General features: G+C 44.3%; 1 protein-coding gene across 2 annotated transcripts in view; it reads right to left on the minus strand.

Annotated features, from left to right (window-relative positions):
• CXXC1 (CXXC finger protein 1) overlaps positions 1–16,828 on the minus strand; it is a 75,747-nt gene that overhangs the window by 16,726 nt on the left and 42,193 nt on the right. For both annotated transcript variants that reach the window (XM_086940375.1, XM_086940374.1), the window contains 8 exons: positions 13,157–13,315; positions 11,698–11,850; positions 10,555–10,668; positions 9,016–9,200; positions 8,320–8,527; positions 1,651–1,761; positions 1,128–1,177; positions 726–822 (listed from right to left, as the gene is read on the minus strand). In XM_086940375.1, the coding sequence (XP_086796501.1) occupies positions 726–822; positions 1,128–1,177; positions 1,651–1,761; positions 8,320–8,527; positions 9,016–9,200; positions 10,555–10,668; positions 11,698–11,850; positions 13,157–13,315 (1,077 nt within the window). The remainder of the gene's footprint in view (positions 1–725; positions 823–1,127; positions 1,178–1,650; positions 1,762–8,319; positions 8,528–9,015; positions 9,201–10,554; positions 10,669–11,697; positions 11,851–13,156; positions 13,316–16,828) is intronic.

A 16,828-nucleotide genomic window follows, 5' to 3' on the forward strand; every position in this document is an offset into this window, starting at 1 on the left:
TGCCTTACTCCAAGTATATTATGACCGCTGGCGCTTAAAACGGCGGGTGGAATATCCTTCACAATGGTGGCACACTACCTATCTGCCAAACTCTGAATCAGCTCATTTTCCTTGATACAGAATTTATATTTGATCCCCGCCCCGTTGACAACCTGTCTTCATTATTTGTCAAATGTCTCAAATTAGGGAGAAAGGAGTCAGAGAGACTCCCATGATAACAGCATCCTGTGTCTTCTGGATAATCAGGGCACCAAATGTATCCTCCCCTTTGCCTGAAAGTGTCAAGGAGAAATTTAAGGAACACAGTGATGGGACGAATTTGCAAACAAGAACTCCTGTTGCTTTCCCTCCATCATTAGCAAAGAAGGTGGCCTAGATTAGGCGAGCTAATGCGGACTCTTGCACAATCTAATCTAGCTTGTGATCTGAATACGATGGATACCCGCATGGAAACAGACTATGGTACTCAAGATTAATGTCTAATACTATGTCACTTTCAGGCAGCATCTCCTTTTTTGCTATAAAGTGCTCTGGTACAAAGTAAAGGGTGTAGACTATGCTATATCTAATCTCTGAGAACAAATAAAAGCACAACAAACAAAATGTCCTGACATTTTGACCTGAAACTATTTTTAGAACAGCATAAGTTAAAGAATAATAAACAGTATAGAAATAATTTAGGAATTACGAAACCCAGCATTAAATATGGAAATATGATACCCTACCTTTGGGTCACGTGAGTGTTCTGGACACAGAACCTGTAGACGCTTACAATATGTCTTGCTCAATGGATTGTAGACGTCACAAAACAATCGAGTTGCCCTACAAAAAAAAGGAAATACAATATACGCACAGTGTGCTGCAAATTGAAGGCCAGATACACAATAAAAAAAACATCATCTGGCGCGCTGAATAACTCGGTTAACCTCTCAACATAAATAAGGCCACCTCCGTGCCTATGAACCTCAGAAAGAGTCAAGATTAATGAAAGTCATGAAAAACCAATCAGTGCAACTATACACAGCAGGGCTTACAAGATCCAAGAGCTTGCACAATAGGTTTAACTGGTGTTATAACAATTAAAAATATTTTAAGAGCTTAAGTTATGAGTATGTAGTGGCTCTTACCCCTCTATCCGGGTTGGGTACATGGATCCAAAGGAAGTCTGGCTCTCATACTAGCGAAAGAGAGAGAGAAAAATAAAACTAGTCAGTGGCCAGGAGAAAAAGATTGGGGAGCCACTAAAAGCTGCACACACATGCTCCCAAGGAGGAAAGCTGGAATAAAACATTTATATTCTGGGACTGGAGGGTAAATCAGACGAGGAGGTGGTGTGTAAGTTGAAGTTATCTTCTGGATGGTTGGTATCACCGTCTATTGTTTACCATTTTAAACCCCTCCCACCACCACCAATTCCCCATAGTTGTTCCTTCTTGGTCTGGACACTCTAAAGCTACCTTCCAGTGGCATATAGTGCTTTACGAATCACCAATAAATAAAATAAAAACTGCTATGTGCTTTAGCCTGAACATAATGAGGCTACACATGGGAAAGAGACCTGCCGTGCAACAATTCAATTCTTGCGTATATGCTTGCAAGAACTCCTACCTTGGACTTACATGGAGTCGCTTAATGCATGTGAGGACGTACCTTAGCGTAGCAGCGCTCCATGTGCCTCAAGGCCACCTTCGGGTTGATGGGATGCCCGCAGGAGACACAGAAGATCTGGAAGTCTGAGTCATCACCGTCACCTTCGCTGGTCTAAGCATCCAGGATAGAAAAGAGTTTCAGTTCAGTAAATTATCATTCAAGCAAATTTGAAGTAACTTATGTAGAATTCTATGTTTTTTAATTTACTAATGTTGATATTAGCAAGAGGTGTCATTTGCAACGTTCAATGTTCAGGATGTTGCCATCAAGGATCTCAAAGCACTTCCATCCACCTAAAAGACAACAACTCAAAGTTATCTCACCAGAGGCTGTGATGCCCTCTGAAAGAGATTCTGCAAGTAGTGTTTACACACACATTTGTTTTTAATTATCATTTTGTTCTGTTTACACAGATATCACTGTGGATGTGTGGATAGCTTCACTGTTCCAGTTGTCTGGTTTTTAAACTATTTTACTGTAAATTCACAAACTTGATTTTTTTTAGAATAAAGTTAAGGTGTACATTTGTACACTAATAGCCAGAGTTTTAATTAAGTAGTTGTTCATTTATTTGTGAATTTTATAGTTCAAACATTCATAGTGCTGAAAAACAGCAGAGAAGTCGTTTTTTTGGACTACTTTGTTGTGTCAATATTCATATTGTAGGTTCGACACGTCTTCTGCTTAGCATTGCACATACATGCGACAGCGACCCCTTCCACCGTAGAAACAGGTACACCTATCACAGCTTTTAACCCATCTACTACCATATTTGCACCATTGGTCAAAACGCAGGAGTTAAGACTACTCCAGTCTAATGTCTTGATGCAGCTTAGATTCATGAGAGAGAATGTTGCACTTTTGACCAGACGTAGATGGTTGCGTATTCCCACAAGTTTATATCAAGATTTGGCAATGTGTCGATAAATGGAGAGGGCACGTGCCATTTCCGCTCTGGCTCAGAGGATTATTAATTCATCAATTCCAAGCGAGATATCCTGTGCTGATATTCAAAGGATTGCTTGTCCTCAACCTTACAAAATACGTCTAACATTTGCAATAAAATTATCAATGATACTAAATGTTCAACAAATCTTTTGAAGGTTTCTGGAATGCGGGAAGCTGCCAAGTTACCCAAATTTCTAGGAACTTAATAAATCATGATCGAACTACGTGGAATTTAGGAAGCAACAGCTCTGCATGCAAACCCTTTCAGAACTACAAAATATAATTGTTCCCAGATAAAATGTTTCGTGCTGCGAGTTGGAGTCTCGCAGGGCCTACAAAAATGATAGATGCAAAAGATGTATAATGAGGTTTGCAAGAAGCTTGGCTTTGGAAGAATTTGAATTGCATAAATTGCATAATTATGTATTCCTGCTATGAGATCTTTTAAGCAGTAATCTGAAGGGTGGCCTTGCAATTCTATTAAGACTTAATGACAAATGGAATTGTCTGCGCCTCAACACCAACTTCAGAGTACCGTTTCCCTTAAAATATGTAATTTCAGTTGAAGGGCAAATTGTTTTACTGTCGTTTAACGTTTATGTCTCACTGGGCCTGGTTACTCGTCTGTTTTTAAGAAAATATCATTTATTCAACAAGTCCAGATTACTTATCCTCAGATTGTGTGTATACTGGGAGATTTTAATGCTTTTTTGGAAATACAACATATGTACATTGTAGCTGTTTTGACTTAAACAAGACATTGATCATTGACAAGCTCCAGATCTTTAATCAAAGCACCAATAAGTAAGGTTGTTACTTGTTGTCTTGGGCTTCAAATTAAAGGTCCCAGTCCTCAATGGTAGAAACCCTGGAGATATACTGGGACACCAACTTAGAATTGGGGAAGGGCGGGGTGGTCGTGAGCATGATGGTTGACAATCGATTGTATGTTAGTCTTGTACGACATATCGCACACTCTTGTAAGTCAGAAAGTAGTAGACATTGATATAAGCGATTAGGTTTATTTCTCCCACTGAAAATGTTCTCAGCCACAAGACTTCAAGCAGAATGTGACTAAATCATCACAGTTACTGTTAATTTGTGAAAATCTTTTGATACATAGTTTTGGGGACTAAGACTGGTTTGTTCTTTGTTCTAAAATGGTCCTAGTACAGATTTCTAGTATTCCTGGAAACCATGGTCAGAATAAGTGTAAAATTGAAACAACTACAATATGCAACTCATCTATGCAGTCCACCAAAGCATAACGTAGAGCTGAAAAAGTTCTGCCCACAGCACATGCAAGTTTTCAAATACATGTAGCTTTACTAAATGAGACCACATTGAAATTTACTCTGTTGCCTCATCAACAAGACAAAAGTACCAAACAGGTCTATACCAAGGCCAAGAAAGAGCAGGATTTGTTTTTGCTGGAGGCCCTTACTTACAACTATCAATGTAAAATATCAGCAAAGGAAACTAGGTAAGGCCAGAAAGATCTTGTTTGCATCCCAAAGCAGAACCAATGATTAGGGTAACAAAACAGGCAAATTAGTTCACTGGCAAGGCTGTAAAGAGGAAGTAAATTGACACGTAAGCAGTATCCACAACTGCACAGCTAATTATACAGCTGCACACCATCTACCCCCAGATGAGAACTTGACCTTAAATTTCGAAGACTCCATTCTACCCTATGCAAACACAAATGCATTAGAAGATGAAGTAACCACGCTGAGAGATCGTGGGTCATTTCGCAACTGGCCTCAGGAAATGTACCGGGCAAGTTCTTCAAAGGCCTAGCTGGCTTTGTAGTTCAACTTCTCAGTGCCCTTTACAAATCTGCCAGGACAAAAGAGCTTATCTGCCAGAGAGCTTAGCCATGTCCACAAAACAGCGACACTGCACATTACTCTGGGCTGCATTCTAGTCCATGAGTTTTATTACCTACCCTTACTCATGATAGAATCCAGCATTATGCAATACGGCCTTCATCCTGCTCTAAAAAGAACAGTCGTGGGCTTAGTGAGTGAGGTACAGCTCGATTCCTATCGCACAATGAACACTGGACCCAAATATGGGCATACTTGTCGCACAAAACAAAAAAGTGATGGATGGGAAGCTTGAATTTTTCTCAACCAGTGACAATTACAATGGGATTCATTCCAGTCCATCATTTGTTGTAGTCTACAGAACCAAAGAAAGAACATTAAGTCATTGTATGCACAAGGGCCAGAATCAAACTCAACGTCCTTTGCACTGTTCTCAAAACCTATTATGCACAGGCTCTTAGCACTTCTACAAACTGGCACCTCACTATGCCCAAACTAGCAATCTTTGTTCAGTGGCTGCACACCGGATCAACTAATGAGGCTTAAACATGGCTACCGAGACCAATCAGTATAGGTACCAGTAGATCGCAAAAAACCTTAAATCCAAAATTGAGATTCAATCATAACCACAAGTAGTACCGGAAACGTCTGAGCATTGATTTAATTTGATGTGCTTTCAACTGAACTTTAAATGTGTAATCTCTGACATCATTCCCAACTCCTTCCCTACATGTTAACAGCCTCAGGGTTCTGAAGTAATCAAAAGCAATTTGCAGTATTATATAAACTTTCTGAATAAATACTTCCTGAGGTACAGTCTAGTGTACCCCGGTGAGATTTTCCCACCCAGACCCTTTTGAACTTTTTGGTGAGGTGCAGCTAGCTGGCTCCTTTTGAAAAAACGTACTGCACTATTTGAAGCTTCAAAAGTAATAGTCAGGTTAGTGCTCATAATTTAATCAAGAAGCCAGATTGTTTTTCAGCTCCTCGTTCTAGAATTTATTCAAAACTGCTGGACAGTTGACAACAAATTAAAATAAGAAAGAGGAGTTTAACTTCATGCCAAGTTGGTTGTTGCCCAGTCCAGTGGTTATCATTCAGCAAAACTCCTCATGGGAATTTCAATAAACATGCAATGCAGGACAATGGACGGACCACAGCTGCGTCCACTTCACCTTCAAGAGAACGACGACCCACCACCACCAGCAACAGGCCGCCCGCAGAAGCTGGAACAAGATCACAGCAGACCAGCTCGCCACCTCCCTGAGCCAGCACCCTCCTGCCAGCTCAGCGAACCCCAGCCAGGCCGCCGACAACCTCACGAAGTGGATCAGCAACTGCGCGGACGAACTCGCCCCGCTGAGGACCCCGCCCAGCAGACCCGGCAGCAAGAAAGCCCCGTGGTTCACCGACGAACTCAGGAGCTCCAAGAAGAACTGCCGAGCCCTCGAGAAAGTCTGGAGAAGGGAACCTACACCGGACAACAGGACCACCCTCAAGCAGGCCACTCGGAAGCACCACCAGCTGATCCGCGCCGCCAAGAAAACTGCATTCAAGGACCGGCTGGACAACAACGCACACAACAGCAAGGAACTCTTCAACATCGTGAAAGAGCTATCCAACCCCAGCGCAGGAAACAACGACATCACCCCATCGCAAGACCTCTGCAACTCCCTCGCTTCATACTTCCACAACAAGATCGCGGACATACACAACAGCTTCAACAACCAACCAACGCACACCATGACCGAACAACCACCCCCCACCACCACCCTCCACGCCTGGACCCCGATCAGCACCGAAGACACCATCCGCACGATGAACTCCATCCACTCCGGATCACCAACCGACCCCTGCCCTCACCACGTCTTCAACAAGGCCGACGCTGTCATCGCACCCCACCTGCGAGACATCATCAACACATCCTTCAACACCGCCACCTTCCCTGAGAGCTGGAAGCACACCGAACTCAGCGCTCTACTCAAAAAACCAACAGCGGACCCCACCGAACTCAAGAACTACCGCCCCATCTCGCTCCTCCCGTTTCCAGCCAAAGTCATCGAGAAGACCGTCAACAAGCAGATGGCCGCCTTCCTCGAGACGAATGGATCCCTCGACCCTTCACAGTCCGGCTTCCGAGCCAATCACAGCACCGAGACCGCCCTAATCGCCGCCACCGATGACATCCGAGCCCTGATGGACAACGGAGAAACAGCGGCCCTCATCCTCCTAGACCTCTCCGCGGCATTCGACACGGTCTGCCACCGCACCCTAGTACAGCGCCTCAGCAACGTCGGAATCCAGGACAAGGCGCTGGAATGGATCATCTCCTTCCTCGACGGAAGAACTCAGAGAGTCCGCCTACCACCGTACAAGTCAGAGGCCTCCGAAGTCATCTGCGGCGTCCCTCAAGGATCCTCTCTGAGCCCCACCATCTTCAACGTCTACATGAGCCCCCTCGCGGCCATCGCACGCCAACACAACCTCAGCATAATCTCCTACGCCGACGACACCCAGCTGATCCTCTCCCTGACCAACGACCCCGCCACCGCCAACCTACACGAAGGGATGAAAGAGGTAGCCGAGTGGATGACGACCAGCCGCCTGAAACTGAACTCTGACAAGACGGAGGTCCTCATCCTGGGCTCTTCACCCTCCGCCTGGGACGACTCCTGGTGGCCTCCCGCCCTGGGCACCGCACCCAAACCGACAGACCATGCACGCAACCTGGGCTTCATCCTGGACTCCTCCCTCTCCATGACCAGGCAAGTCAACAACGTCTCCTCGGCGTGCTTCAACATCCTACGCATGCTACGGAAGATCTTCTGGTGGATCCCCACCGACACCAGGAAGACCGTCACCCAGGCCCTCGTCACCAGCCGACTGGACTACGGCAACGCCCTCTACGCCGGTACCACCGCCAAGCTCCAGAAGAGAGTCCAGCGGATCCAGAACGCCTCAGCCAGACTCATCCTCGACATCCCACGAACCAGCCACATCTCCGGACATCTGAGAGACCTTCACTGGCTCCCCGTCAACAATAGAATCACCTTCCGCCTCCTCACCCACGCACACAAAGCCCTACACGACCAAGGCCCGAGCTACCTCAACAGCCGCATCAACTTCTACGCTCCCAAACGCCACCTCCGATCAGCCAACCACGCCCTCGCCGCCGTCCCCCGCATCCGAAGAGCGACTACAGGAGGAAGGTCCTTCTCCTACCTGGCCGCCAAGACCTGGAACTCCCTCCCGGCCGACCTGCGCCTGACCCAAGACCACCTCTCCTTCAGGAAGAAGCTGAAGACCTGGCTGTTCGAGCAGTAGCGCCACCCCCCCTCCCCCAGCGCCTTGAGACCCTACGGGTATGTAGCGCGCTCTATAAGTGTCACTGATTGATTGATTGACATGGCCCCATACCAAAGGACACGTCCTATGTACAGTAACCACAAGCAGGTGTAAACCATTATTCTGGAAATGAAGGTTTGGGAAGTGGACAAAAAAAATAATATCATTGCATCATTATTGATCAGGGTGTGGTTGAAGTCAAGCTCGATGCCCAGTACCTGGAGGGTACATCCAAGGGCATGCCTGGGGGAATGCAGTAATAGTGTGGTTATATGACCAGAGATATTGGCAAATGCAGGATTGCAGAGGAATACAGTCTAATAACTCTTGGGCATGGGTGCCAGGCCTCCCAACTGCTATTACTTTGTTCAGTGAAGAATTGTATTCTCTCCTCTTTTGCTGCAGGGTCAGCCTACACGCTTGGAAGAAGTGGTGGGTATGTATGTCTCCTATGTATAAACCCCTTCCTACAATGAAAATGCAAACATGCAAGCTCTCTTGAGCATTTCCAAACTGCCAAGAGCCAGGACAAGGTGGTCTTACTCACCTCCTCATCCTCCTTTATGGCATTCTGTTTGGCTCGTGAGATGATTGCTTCAAGTTCGTGGAAGCGACGTTCCATGTCCTGCAGCTTCATGCGGGCTTGCTGCTGATCCCGCCGAATCTTCTCCAGCAGCTTTTTGCCATGCTCTTCCGCAATGCAGGGGCTCTGCTGCCACTGCTGGATGCGCTGCGGCAGGATTTCATAGATGCGACTGTACAGCAGGAATGTAGAAACAGGTGAGAGGGGGAAGGGAATGGTGGTTGGGGGACAGACCCAGAGAAGTGGAAGGAAGAGAAGGAAAGAATTGTGAAGCAGGTAGCTAAAGAATACCATCCTGCCACACAAACATTTGTCGGATCCACATCATCAGAGCTCCTACATGCACATCAAGCACAGCTGGAAATACTTCACAGTTAAAGCGTGCACATTTAAGAACAAAGTGAAAGGCGGGTCTAATGCACACATTCCTCACCATAGGCATACAACAGACATTTCTATTGCATCTGTCACCTATTTTCATCCATACTTAAAAGATGGGTTATATATAAACAGCTGTGTGAACACAATGAACAAGACACGCCCCAGAAAATGCCCTTCATCTTATCCATTTCAGGGTATACTTCAAACAAATCCAAAGCAGACCAGTCCCTCTGTCTACCACCGCACTGCCCTCCGCCCCACTAGGTAGCTTTAACTTACTTTGCAGCCAACTTCATGCCACAGTCGTCAGAGCAGTATTTGGAGGTGGTGCGGGCTGGACGGACACAGCTGGGCCCCAGGCACTGGCGCAATGAGGAAGGGTCTTTATACTCCACCCGCTCAGAGTGCCTGCTCCTGTCCTTGTGCTTCTGTTTTTGCTTGTGGCGCCTGTACTTCTCATCTTTCTGATGAGGGAACAAAAAAGGGTGGAATATAGCTTTAACATCAATGTGGAAAGGTTGTGCAGCTATTTGGAGATTACATACGTGCCATACTGAGAAAAGGTTGCAACAGGTATTTTTGTTAAACATGAAAACTAGAGAGCTTGGTTACAACAATAACAGCAGCTTTTAATCAGATATGTCAGAAATATGCTTGTTTGGAGGAGGCTGCCGTTTTGCTGCTGCCCACTGCGAATGGAGGCGAATGGCAGTTTTCTGGGGCTGGATTTGGAGCACCCCCATGGCCTTTGCAGTCTGTGCCCTTTTTTGATTTTCTCCAACAGAGAGTGGACTTGTGGCTCGAAGAAGTGTTCACCATCAAAGGGAAAGCCAATGAGTTGCTGCTGGACCACCGGACATAAGCAAGACGCTATTTCAAGCGCAGCGGAATAGGAAGAAACTTGTGCTGGTTTCATTGAGACTGTATTTGCAGCAGAGTCCACCTAAAATTGGTGTTAGCAATGGTCTAGCCCTCCTGGACAATTTCTTTCCTTCGCTTTTTATAAGCACCAGGAAGGTACTTGATGAGTTCCTCCATCTCCATCCACTGGTACCTATCACAATTGGAGAGCAGACAGAAGGAGCCGACAAATCACCTCTGAGTGGCAGGCACACTGCTGCCCACTTGCTGCTGCATCTATCTCCTTGCTCTCCATATCGGGTGGAGGAGTATCTCCTGGGCCCTGGGATTCCGGTGAGCCATGTCTGCAGCGCAGCCTTGTAGTTCTTCTCCACTCTGGGCAGGACCGAGTGTGTTTTCAGTAGGTCATTGAACTTTTCCGCAGAATATTTCAACATGCTTTTAAGAATGGGGAAATAATGTGTAAACCACTCTGTTTTTCTGAAAGGGTCCAAGTAAGGAAGTCTTCTACTGCCTCCTTTAAATGAAGTTTTACTTTGTGGGGATCTGCTGTACGACCACGATAAGCTGTCAAGTGTCGTCAGGTGGGGATGGCTTAAAAGGGATATGGCTGCAAAGACTCCACGTTATAGTCATTCTAAGAGTAGTTTCTGATCAGCAGGTGTAGGGTCCTTGTATGGGACTGACAGATATTCAAGGAGGTTGTGATTGAGAGTGAAGGGACAGAGCAGAGGAAGGAAAACATGTCAGTGACAGGTGGCGGTGTATGATCCTTGGGCACCTTTTTGGAATTCAGAAAGCCCAAAGTTTCTCTGAATTGCCTCTATAAGATAGATACATACATACATACACAGCAATTACAGTGAGCCAAAAAAACACTGTAGGCATGGTTTAGAACATTAAAACAAAGTTTGAAAGACATTTAAGGCAACATGGTTCTGATCACACTCCAATTACCTTTTTGTCAGATTTTTTATCTCTTCTCTTCACGTGTTTAACCTTCACTGCTCGCTTCCTTAAAACAGTATCCAGAAAGGGCGTGTCCTCAGGGTCGCTCACGCTCAGCCATGGCTATGGGTACAAAAGAAAATAATGATTTGGAACTAAGAAGGAAAATACATGTATACCTACAGGTACAACACAATTCCCAATGCCCCAGTTTACAGATGTGAATATGAACGCATAGTGTGCTATCCTGTCTATTTGAATCGTTGGCTTTTATAGAGATTAGGTATGATAATGCGCCATCTCAGGCCATGAACCCCTAGAAGGAATTTACTATGCATTCAATGGAAAGATTAGATACTGGCCTTTTCATATGGCAATGGGTTCAAATAGGGACTTGTAGGCTTCGTTTAATGTTGGAGGGTTCTACTTAGAGCTAAATCTGCTACCTCTTTTTAATGGATTTAAGCTCCAGATGTCTGTAACGCTATTCCCCTTCATTCCGCTGTAATGTTGTTTGGGAAAGATTAAATGTGATGCCCTTCTCTAGGGGTAAAATAGTTTCATATGCTGCTCTTCCTAGGTCTGTGACGTCCTGTAGTGCGCTGCACTCACCAAGTTCTATGCTCCATGTTAAAGGGAAGGTACCTTTTACTTTTATGGGTCACACTGAACTCCAAATTCACTCCTATGTCTATGGCTCGACCCTCCGAAGATTTGCCATAACAGTCCTAGGTGAATGGCCCAGGGATCCAAAGGAGCAGGGGAAACTGCTATATTAATTCAGGTACATTTCTTATAGCATCCCCGGCCAGGCCATAATAGTTGTAGGTCTATCTCCCTGGACTGTCAAGGGCCTCCAAGACCCAAAATCTGGCATACAAGTCCAAGGCCTAAGACCCAGGATAGAGGTGCTATACTAGTCCAATGTCTATTGCTCCAGGCTCCCCCAGCGATGACTGTTCTGTACCATGTCAGGTTTGTGTCAGAGACGTTGATGTACAAACTACCATCACAAGTATGTTAACTAAGACATTTTTAGATAAAGCTCAACACACATGAAGACCCATGATGCCTGCCCCACAAATAGATACATTTTATTAGCTAGGGCCCGGAGGCAAAGCAAATATGTTTGAGGCTGTATCCATGTATTACCAAGTGCTGGTCATCAAAAGCTCCGGCACAGAACTCCTGGAAGAATTCTGGGTCCATGGGAAGGTCATCGTCTGAGAGAGACTCCGACATGGTCACTGGTTCAGAATGCTCCTTGTACACCTGAAGCTCGTCATCTCGCACACGAAGCATTTTCTGACATAGCCAGGAAAGAAAGTGAGGTAAAAGAAGTTTATTAGAAGATCCGCTTGCTTACAATCAAGGAAGCAATATATATATCAGAGATGATAAACACGAGGCAGAAACTAGGGCAGAAAGTGAGTAAAAGACAAGGAAGCGACTCAGACTGTAGGGTGCAGGCAAAATAAGAAAAAAGAGAAAAACAGAAAGAAATAGAATACGATTCAACGAGGAAGGAAGATACACATGTGAACCAGATACATTAAAGAAACCAGAGATTGGAACACGAGGAAAAAAGAACAAACACCCTATAAAATAATCTATGTGAGGTAGAATCTACTGATGTGCTTAACACCAAGGGTAGAAGCTTCTGGCCTACGGCCAATTTGAAGAAATACAAGTGTCTGGCAACTGGTGGTTTAACACCTATCAGGTAAATAGCTCTTTAAAAACAACAACGCCCGGTTTTCTAGGAATAATAAATCCAAAAATACAGCCAAATTCCTGATTTTGGGAGGATCATCTGTGTGGTGTCATGATCTAAATGCCCTTTCCACAGCAGCCGAGTCTGTCAGCAATCTCCTCTTTGACCCCTGCTGATCTCTGGAAGTCAGGGTGTGATTTCTTTTTCCTGGACCACACAACTCTACCACAGGTTATCGGCATACACAGCCTTTCCCTTAGGATTCATGTTTTCAAACTCACAATCCTTCACTATCTGCGACCAGGCTAATAGTGTTATCTTAAGCGAAAATCCTGGAAACATGGTTATTCTCTTTCGGCCTCTAATGCCTTTCAGTTAGCTCAGTCATTCAGACAAGAGCCAGGACACCATTTTGAAGTAAATGCACACTCTAAAAGTAAAATAAATAGATATATTTGCAATAAGAGTTGAGTGACTGAGAACCGGTACTAGCCAGCCTGAAATGACAACGTCATAGTGCATAGTGTACTGGAGGTTACAATGCCCACTCGCAGCAAACAATGACCACTTTGATACCCCTGAAAAAAGGGCCTTGTCACACAATTCATATAGCCTGTAAGCCAAGTCAAGATTCAGGTCCTAGAATAACCGGATTTTAGCCTTTTCTAAAAATGTTCATAGTAACAATATGTCTGGGAAAGGCTACGAATTGTGCTGCAATATAGCTAAATTTCCAACTACATACAAGAAAGAAAAGTAGGACTCAGGCAGTCCGAAACACACACCAATGGCCACTACCATATACCTAATGAAATCAATTACCAATCAGCTACTTGCACAGAAATTATTTTACTTTACTTTCACTACAATCTGCAGCTACAGCACTTTGGCACTTACCCGCGCCCGAACCTGACACTGTCTCAGGCGGCACTTCTGCCTGATCTTGTTGGGACCACCAAATTTCTTCATGTCACGGCAGAAGTCACACTGGCCACAGTCTTCTGTTCGGCTGCAGGACTCGCACTCACCACACATTCGTGCCGACCTCTTGATCTGCTAAAATAACCACATGGAAAAATGGACACTTTAGGGACCAAAGTTACTGGGCATCTAGGGGACACCACAAAAAAGAGAATATTGGAGGAAAAAGATATTTTTAGTGCACATCCTCCAACATTAAAATATTCAAGAGACGCCCTTCTTGAATTGACAACTGGCGATTACTTTTAGTGGTAGGAACTGCAATACTGGCTCACACAGCTGAAGGGTCCGATTCATAGTCTGACCTTAATATAAAATATTATGTGAGATAATTCCATACATTACCCACTGATACAAACAATTTGAATGCTAACACTATATACCGTTGACAAGAGGGATTCTACCACCGCAAATAGTGTTGTTCACAATTCCCAAGTTGCTGGGATGTTGTGTAAATGAAGAAAAAAAAAGCAGCTGCATGCTACTCTCTTAAATATTAGTCTATTGGCCAAACATGCTGTTTGGGTTTGATTTTACTAAGGAACAGGACTACGATCTTTTTTTTAGGACTGAAATTTGAACTATGGAAATGTCCGGTCCATAATTGGATTTCAGATTGTGTGCTATTAGTTCTGAACTAGTTACTGACACTTCACATATAACAAGACACAAGCTGGATTTTTAAAATGTGCCGTGTAAATTCCATTTCTGAGCCTACTGTCCCTCCCTGTAGTACATCAGACTACATGGTTCTTTTGCTTACTGTAAAAACGTATTTACATGCTTCGAAGCTGCAGATCATTCACTAAGACGAAGGAGTAAAATAGCTGAAGTATCCAATGTCAAAATTGAAAGAACAAGCCATCACCTTTACTGATAATGATTCTAAGTGTGTCAATTTTATTTACTGGATTACTTCGGAATTGGATGTCATAACCTCTTTAATTACTGTTCAATCTCATCACAGATATCCTTTTGCCGTCTGGTATACTAAGGATTTATCATGCTACATACTAACGATTTAGCAGAGGCCAAGAGCACCTGCAAATCTTCAGAAAATGTAAGGGTGGGAAGATAAAAACAACTATAAACAAGGCTTGAAGAAACTATAGGGAATCTACTAGACTAGCTCACACGATTTACTATGCGAATTGCATCCTGGATAGCAACAATTCTTACAGTGAATTCTTTAAAATTGATAATGAATTATCCAAGGCTTACAAAATACATTTTTAGTGGCATCTTTTAAAGAGCTCTGCAATTCTCTCCCTACTTTTTTTGTGGGTAAAATCCAATTGATTTACCAACCATTCTCTACAGTGGCTAACAAAGCTTTAACCTCTGTAGATTCTAACAATGACTATTATTAGTATTTCTCTGAATTCAAAGCTGCTACCTTGGAGTCAACATTTCAAACTATACACTCCATTTAGTCTGCCTCCCCAGGAAATACTTGCTTGGCACAACCTTTTCATTTGCTGGCTCACTACATCACTGCATGTTGGTGCCGGCTGATCAACTGCTTCCAATGAGGTTATTCTACCTCTGACTTGGAAACATTCTTGTTATTGGTCCCTGATTGAATAAATCTTAACAAGATGCTCTATCCCCTAATAATTATGGTCCAATTTCTCGGATGCCCTTTTGTGCAAATGTCATGGAGAAGTTTGTTGTGGAGTCTTTTGATGCAGTTACCCCCACTTTTTGCCCCCTTTTAAGCTACTAGATGCTAATTTTCGACTCAGAGAGTGCACCGGGGCCTGCTAACCAGACCTCAGTGCCAGTGCTCCTTCCTTCCTTAAACAAGATAAAGACTAATTGGGCTACAACTGGCAAAGGACTTTAGCATCCCATTAAGTCCCTAGTAAATGGTTCTCCAGGTACCTAGGGCAGGGGTACTGCAGAGGGTCCATTAGGGCTGCAGCATATCTTATGCCACCCCAAGGGACCGACATACAAATTCCACCAAGACAGCCATTGCAGGCAATGTGACCTCGTGCAAACCATTGATCATGCCAAAGTCAATGCATCTAATATATGCAAGTCATCCCTACAGCAGGCCTTGAGCCCTGGAGCAGGGGGCATTATTTTAGGAAACTTTTTTTTTTTGCATGGGCCGTGGAAAAGAGGACCGAAGGTGTCCGTTCGTCCCTGAGCATCGCAAGGTCTGAGCCCACTTGCTGCTTCACCCTGGCTGGCTTCCTGGCAGGAACATTCAGACTCTTTTTACAGAGACCGATCCTCATTGAAACGCATTGTGAACCCGAAGCCGAATTGCCCCCTGCACCCGGCCACCCTCACGCCACTGGTGGTGGTGTACTGCTGGTGCTGTCTTGGACCTTGCCCACCTTAACCCCTGGAGATTGGTCCTGTAAGTCGATGTACTGGAGCTGTTTGTAGAATAACATTGCAGAACTCAGAAATTGCACTGTCTACTCTTCAAAGTGAAAAGAATTTATATCTAAAAATGTACTTACCTGAATAATTTTCCTCTGATGCCTAAAAATATATAAAGATACTTGCTGTTTTTATAAATTGGTGTGGATATTCTTCTTGAGTCGTGTTGTCATTTATTAATCATTATGTGGATTTGAAAATGCCCTGCACTCCACTGTGTTAAGCCTGAGGCTGCTCGACCACAAAACCCCCAAATAGAGCACTTTGGGATTGCACAGCAAGACCCTGTCCTCTACTAAGGGAACCCCTTGACTCTTTATGTGATATGTCAGTGATCTGATATACTGTGTAAAGAGCCGGCTTCCTACATTGGTGGTGCAGCAGTGGGATAAAAGTCTTGAAATTTGCTTTACCACTTGTTTCACGATTTGTTTTTGGGTGAAATTTTTTTTCAGATTTTCAATTTTTCTAATTTTTTTTAAAATAGCTCTTAAGGCTTTGGTTAGGTCCTTTTCTAAAACGGTTTAGAATTTAAAAGTATTTTTAGAAAGTTAGGCCTTTAGAAAGTTCTTAGCCATTTATTTTTTTTGCTTTCTAAAAAGGTCCCAAACTCACTTGCCACCATGTATGGTGCACCGGGTACCTCCTCATCGCTCAACCTGGAGCCCTATAAGACCCTTAAGATGGAAAAGCTTAAGGCCCTTTGCAAACCACGGAACCTCGCCATGGGACATTGACCCACAAAAGACCATTTGCAAACATTGCTTACAAAAAATGCTAAGGCTATGGCTGAGGGAGAAAACCCCCTTGGAGAAGGGAAAGCAGATGCTGAGGTGAATGAAGTAGATGATGATGATTCCTCCAGCAACAATACAGAAAGCAATACCACTGAGAGCACTCCTAGTAGTGTCTCAGAATAAATAAATACTGAAGATGCCGATCTTCAGAAACTGGTCAAGAGGATGGCATTAGAGGCTAAACTCCTGGCCATAGAAAAGGAAAGAGTGGAGGTGGGCCTAGGATCCACCTCTGGTGGCAGCAAAATAATAAATAGGGAAGAAGGTTTAGACCCTAACATCTCAAAAGGATTGTCCCCAAATATACAGCTATATTGTCCCCTGAAGAGGACTTCACAAAATGGTTTACGCGTTTGAGAAAGCCTGCAGAGTAAGAAAGGTCAGCTAGAAGTAC

The sequence above is a fragment of the Lissotriton vulgaris genome, chromosome 10, assembly GCF_964263255.1.
Source record: "Lissotriton vulgaris chromosome 10, aLisVul1.2, whole genome shotgun sequence".
NCBI classification, from domain to species: Eukaryota; Metazoa; Chordata; class Amphibia; order Caudata; family Salamandridae; genus Lissotriton; species Lissotriton vulgaris.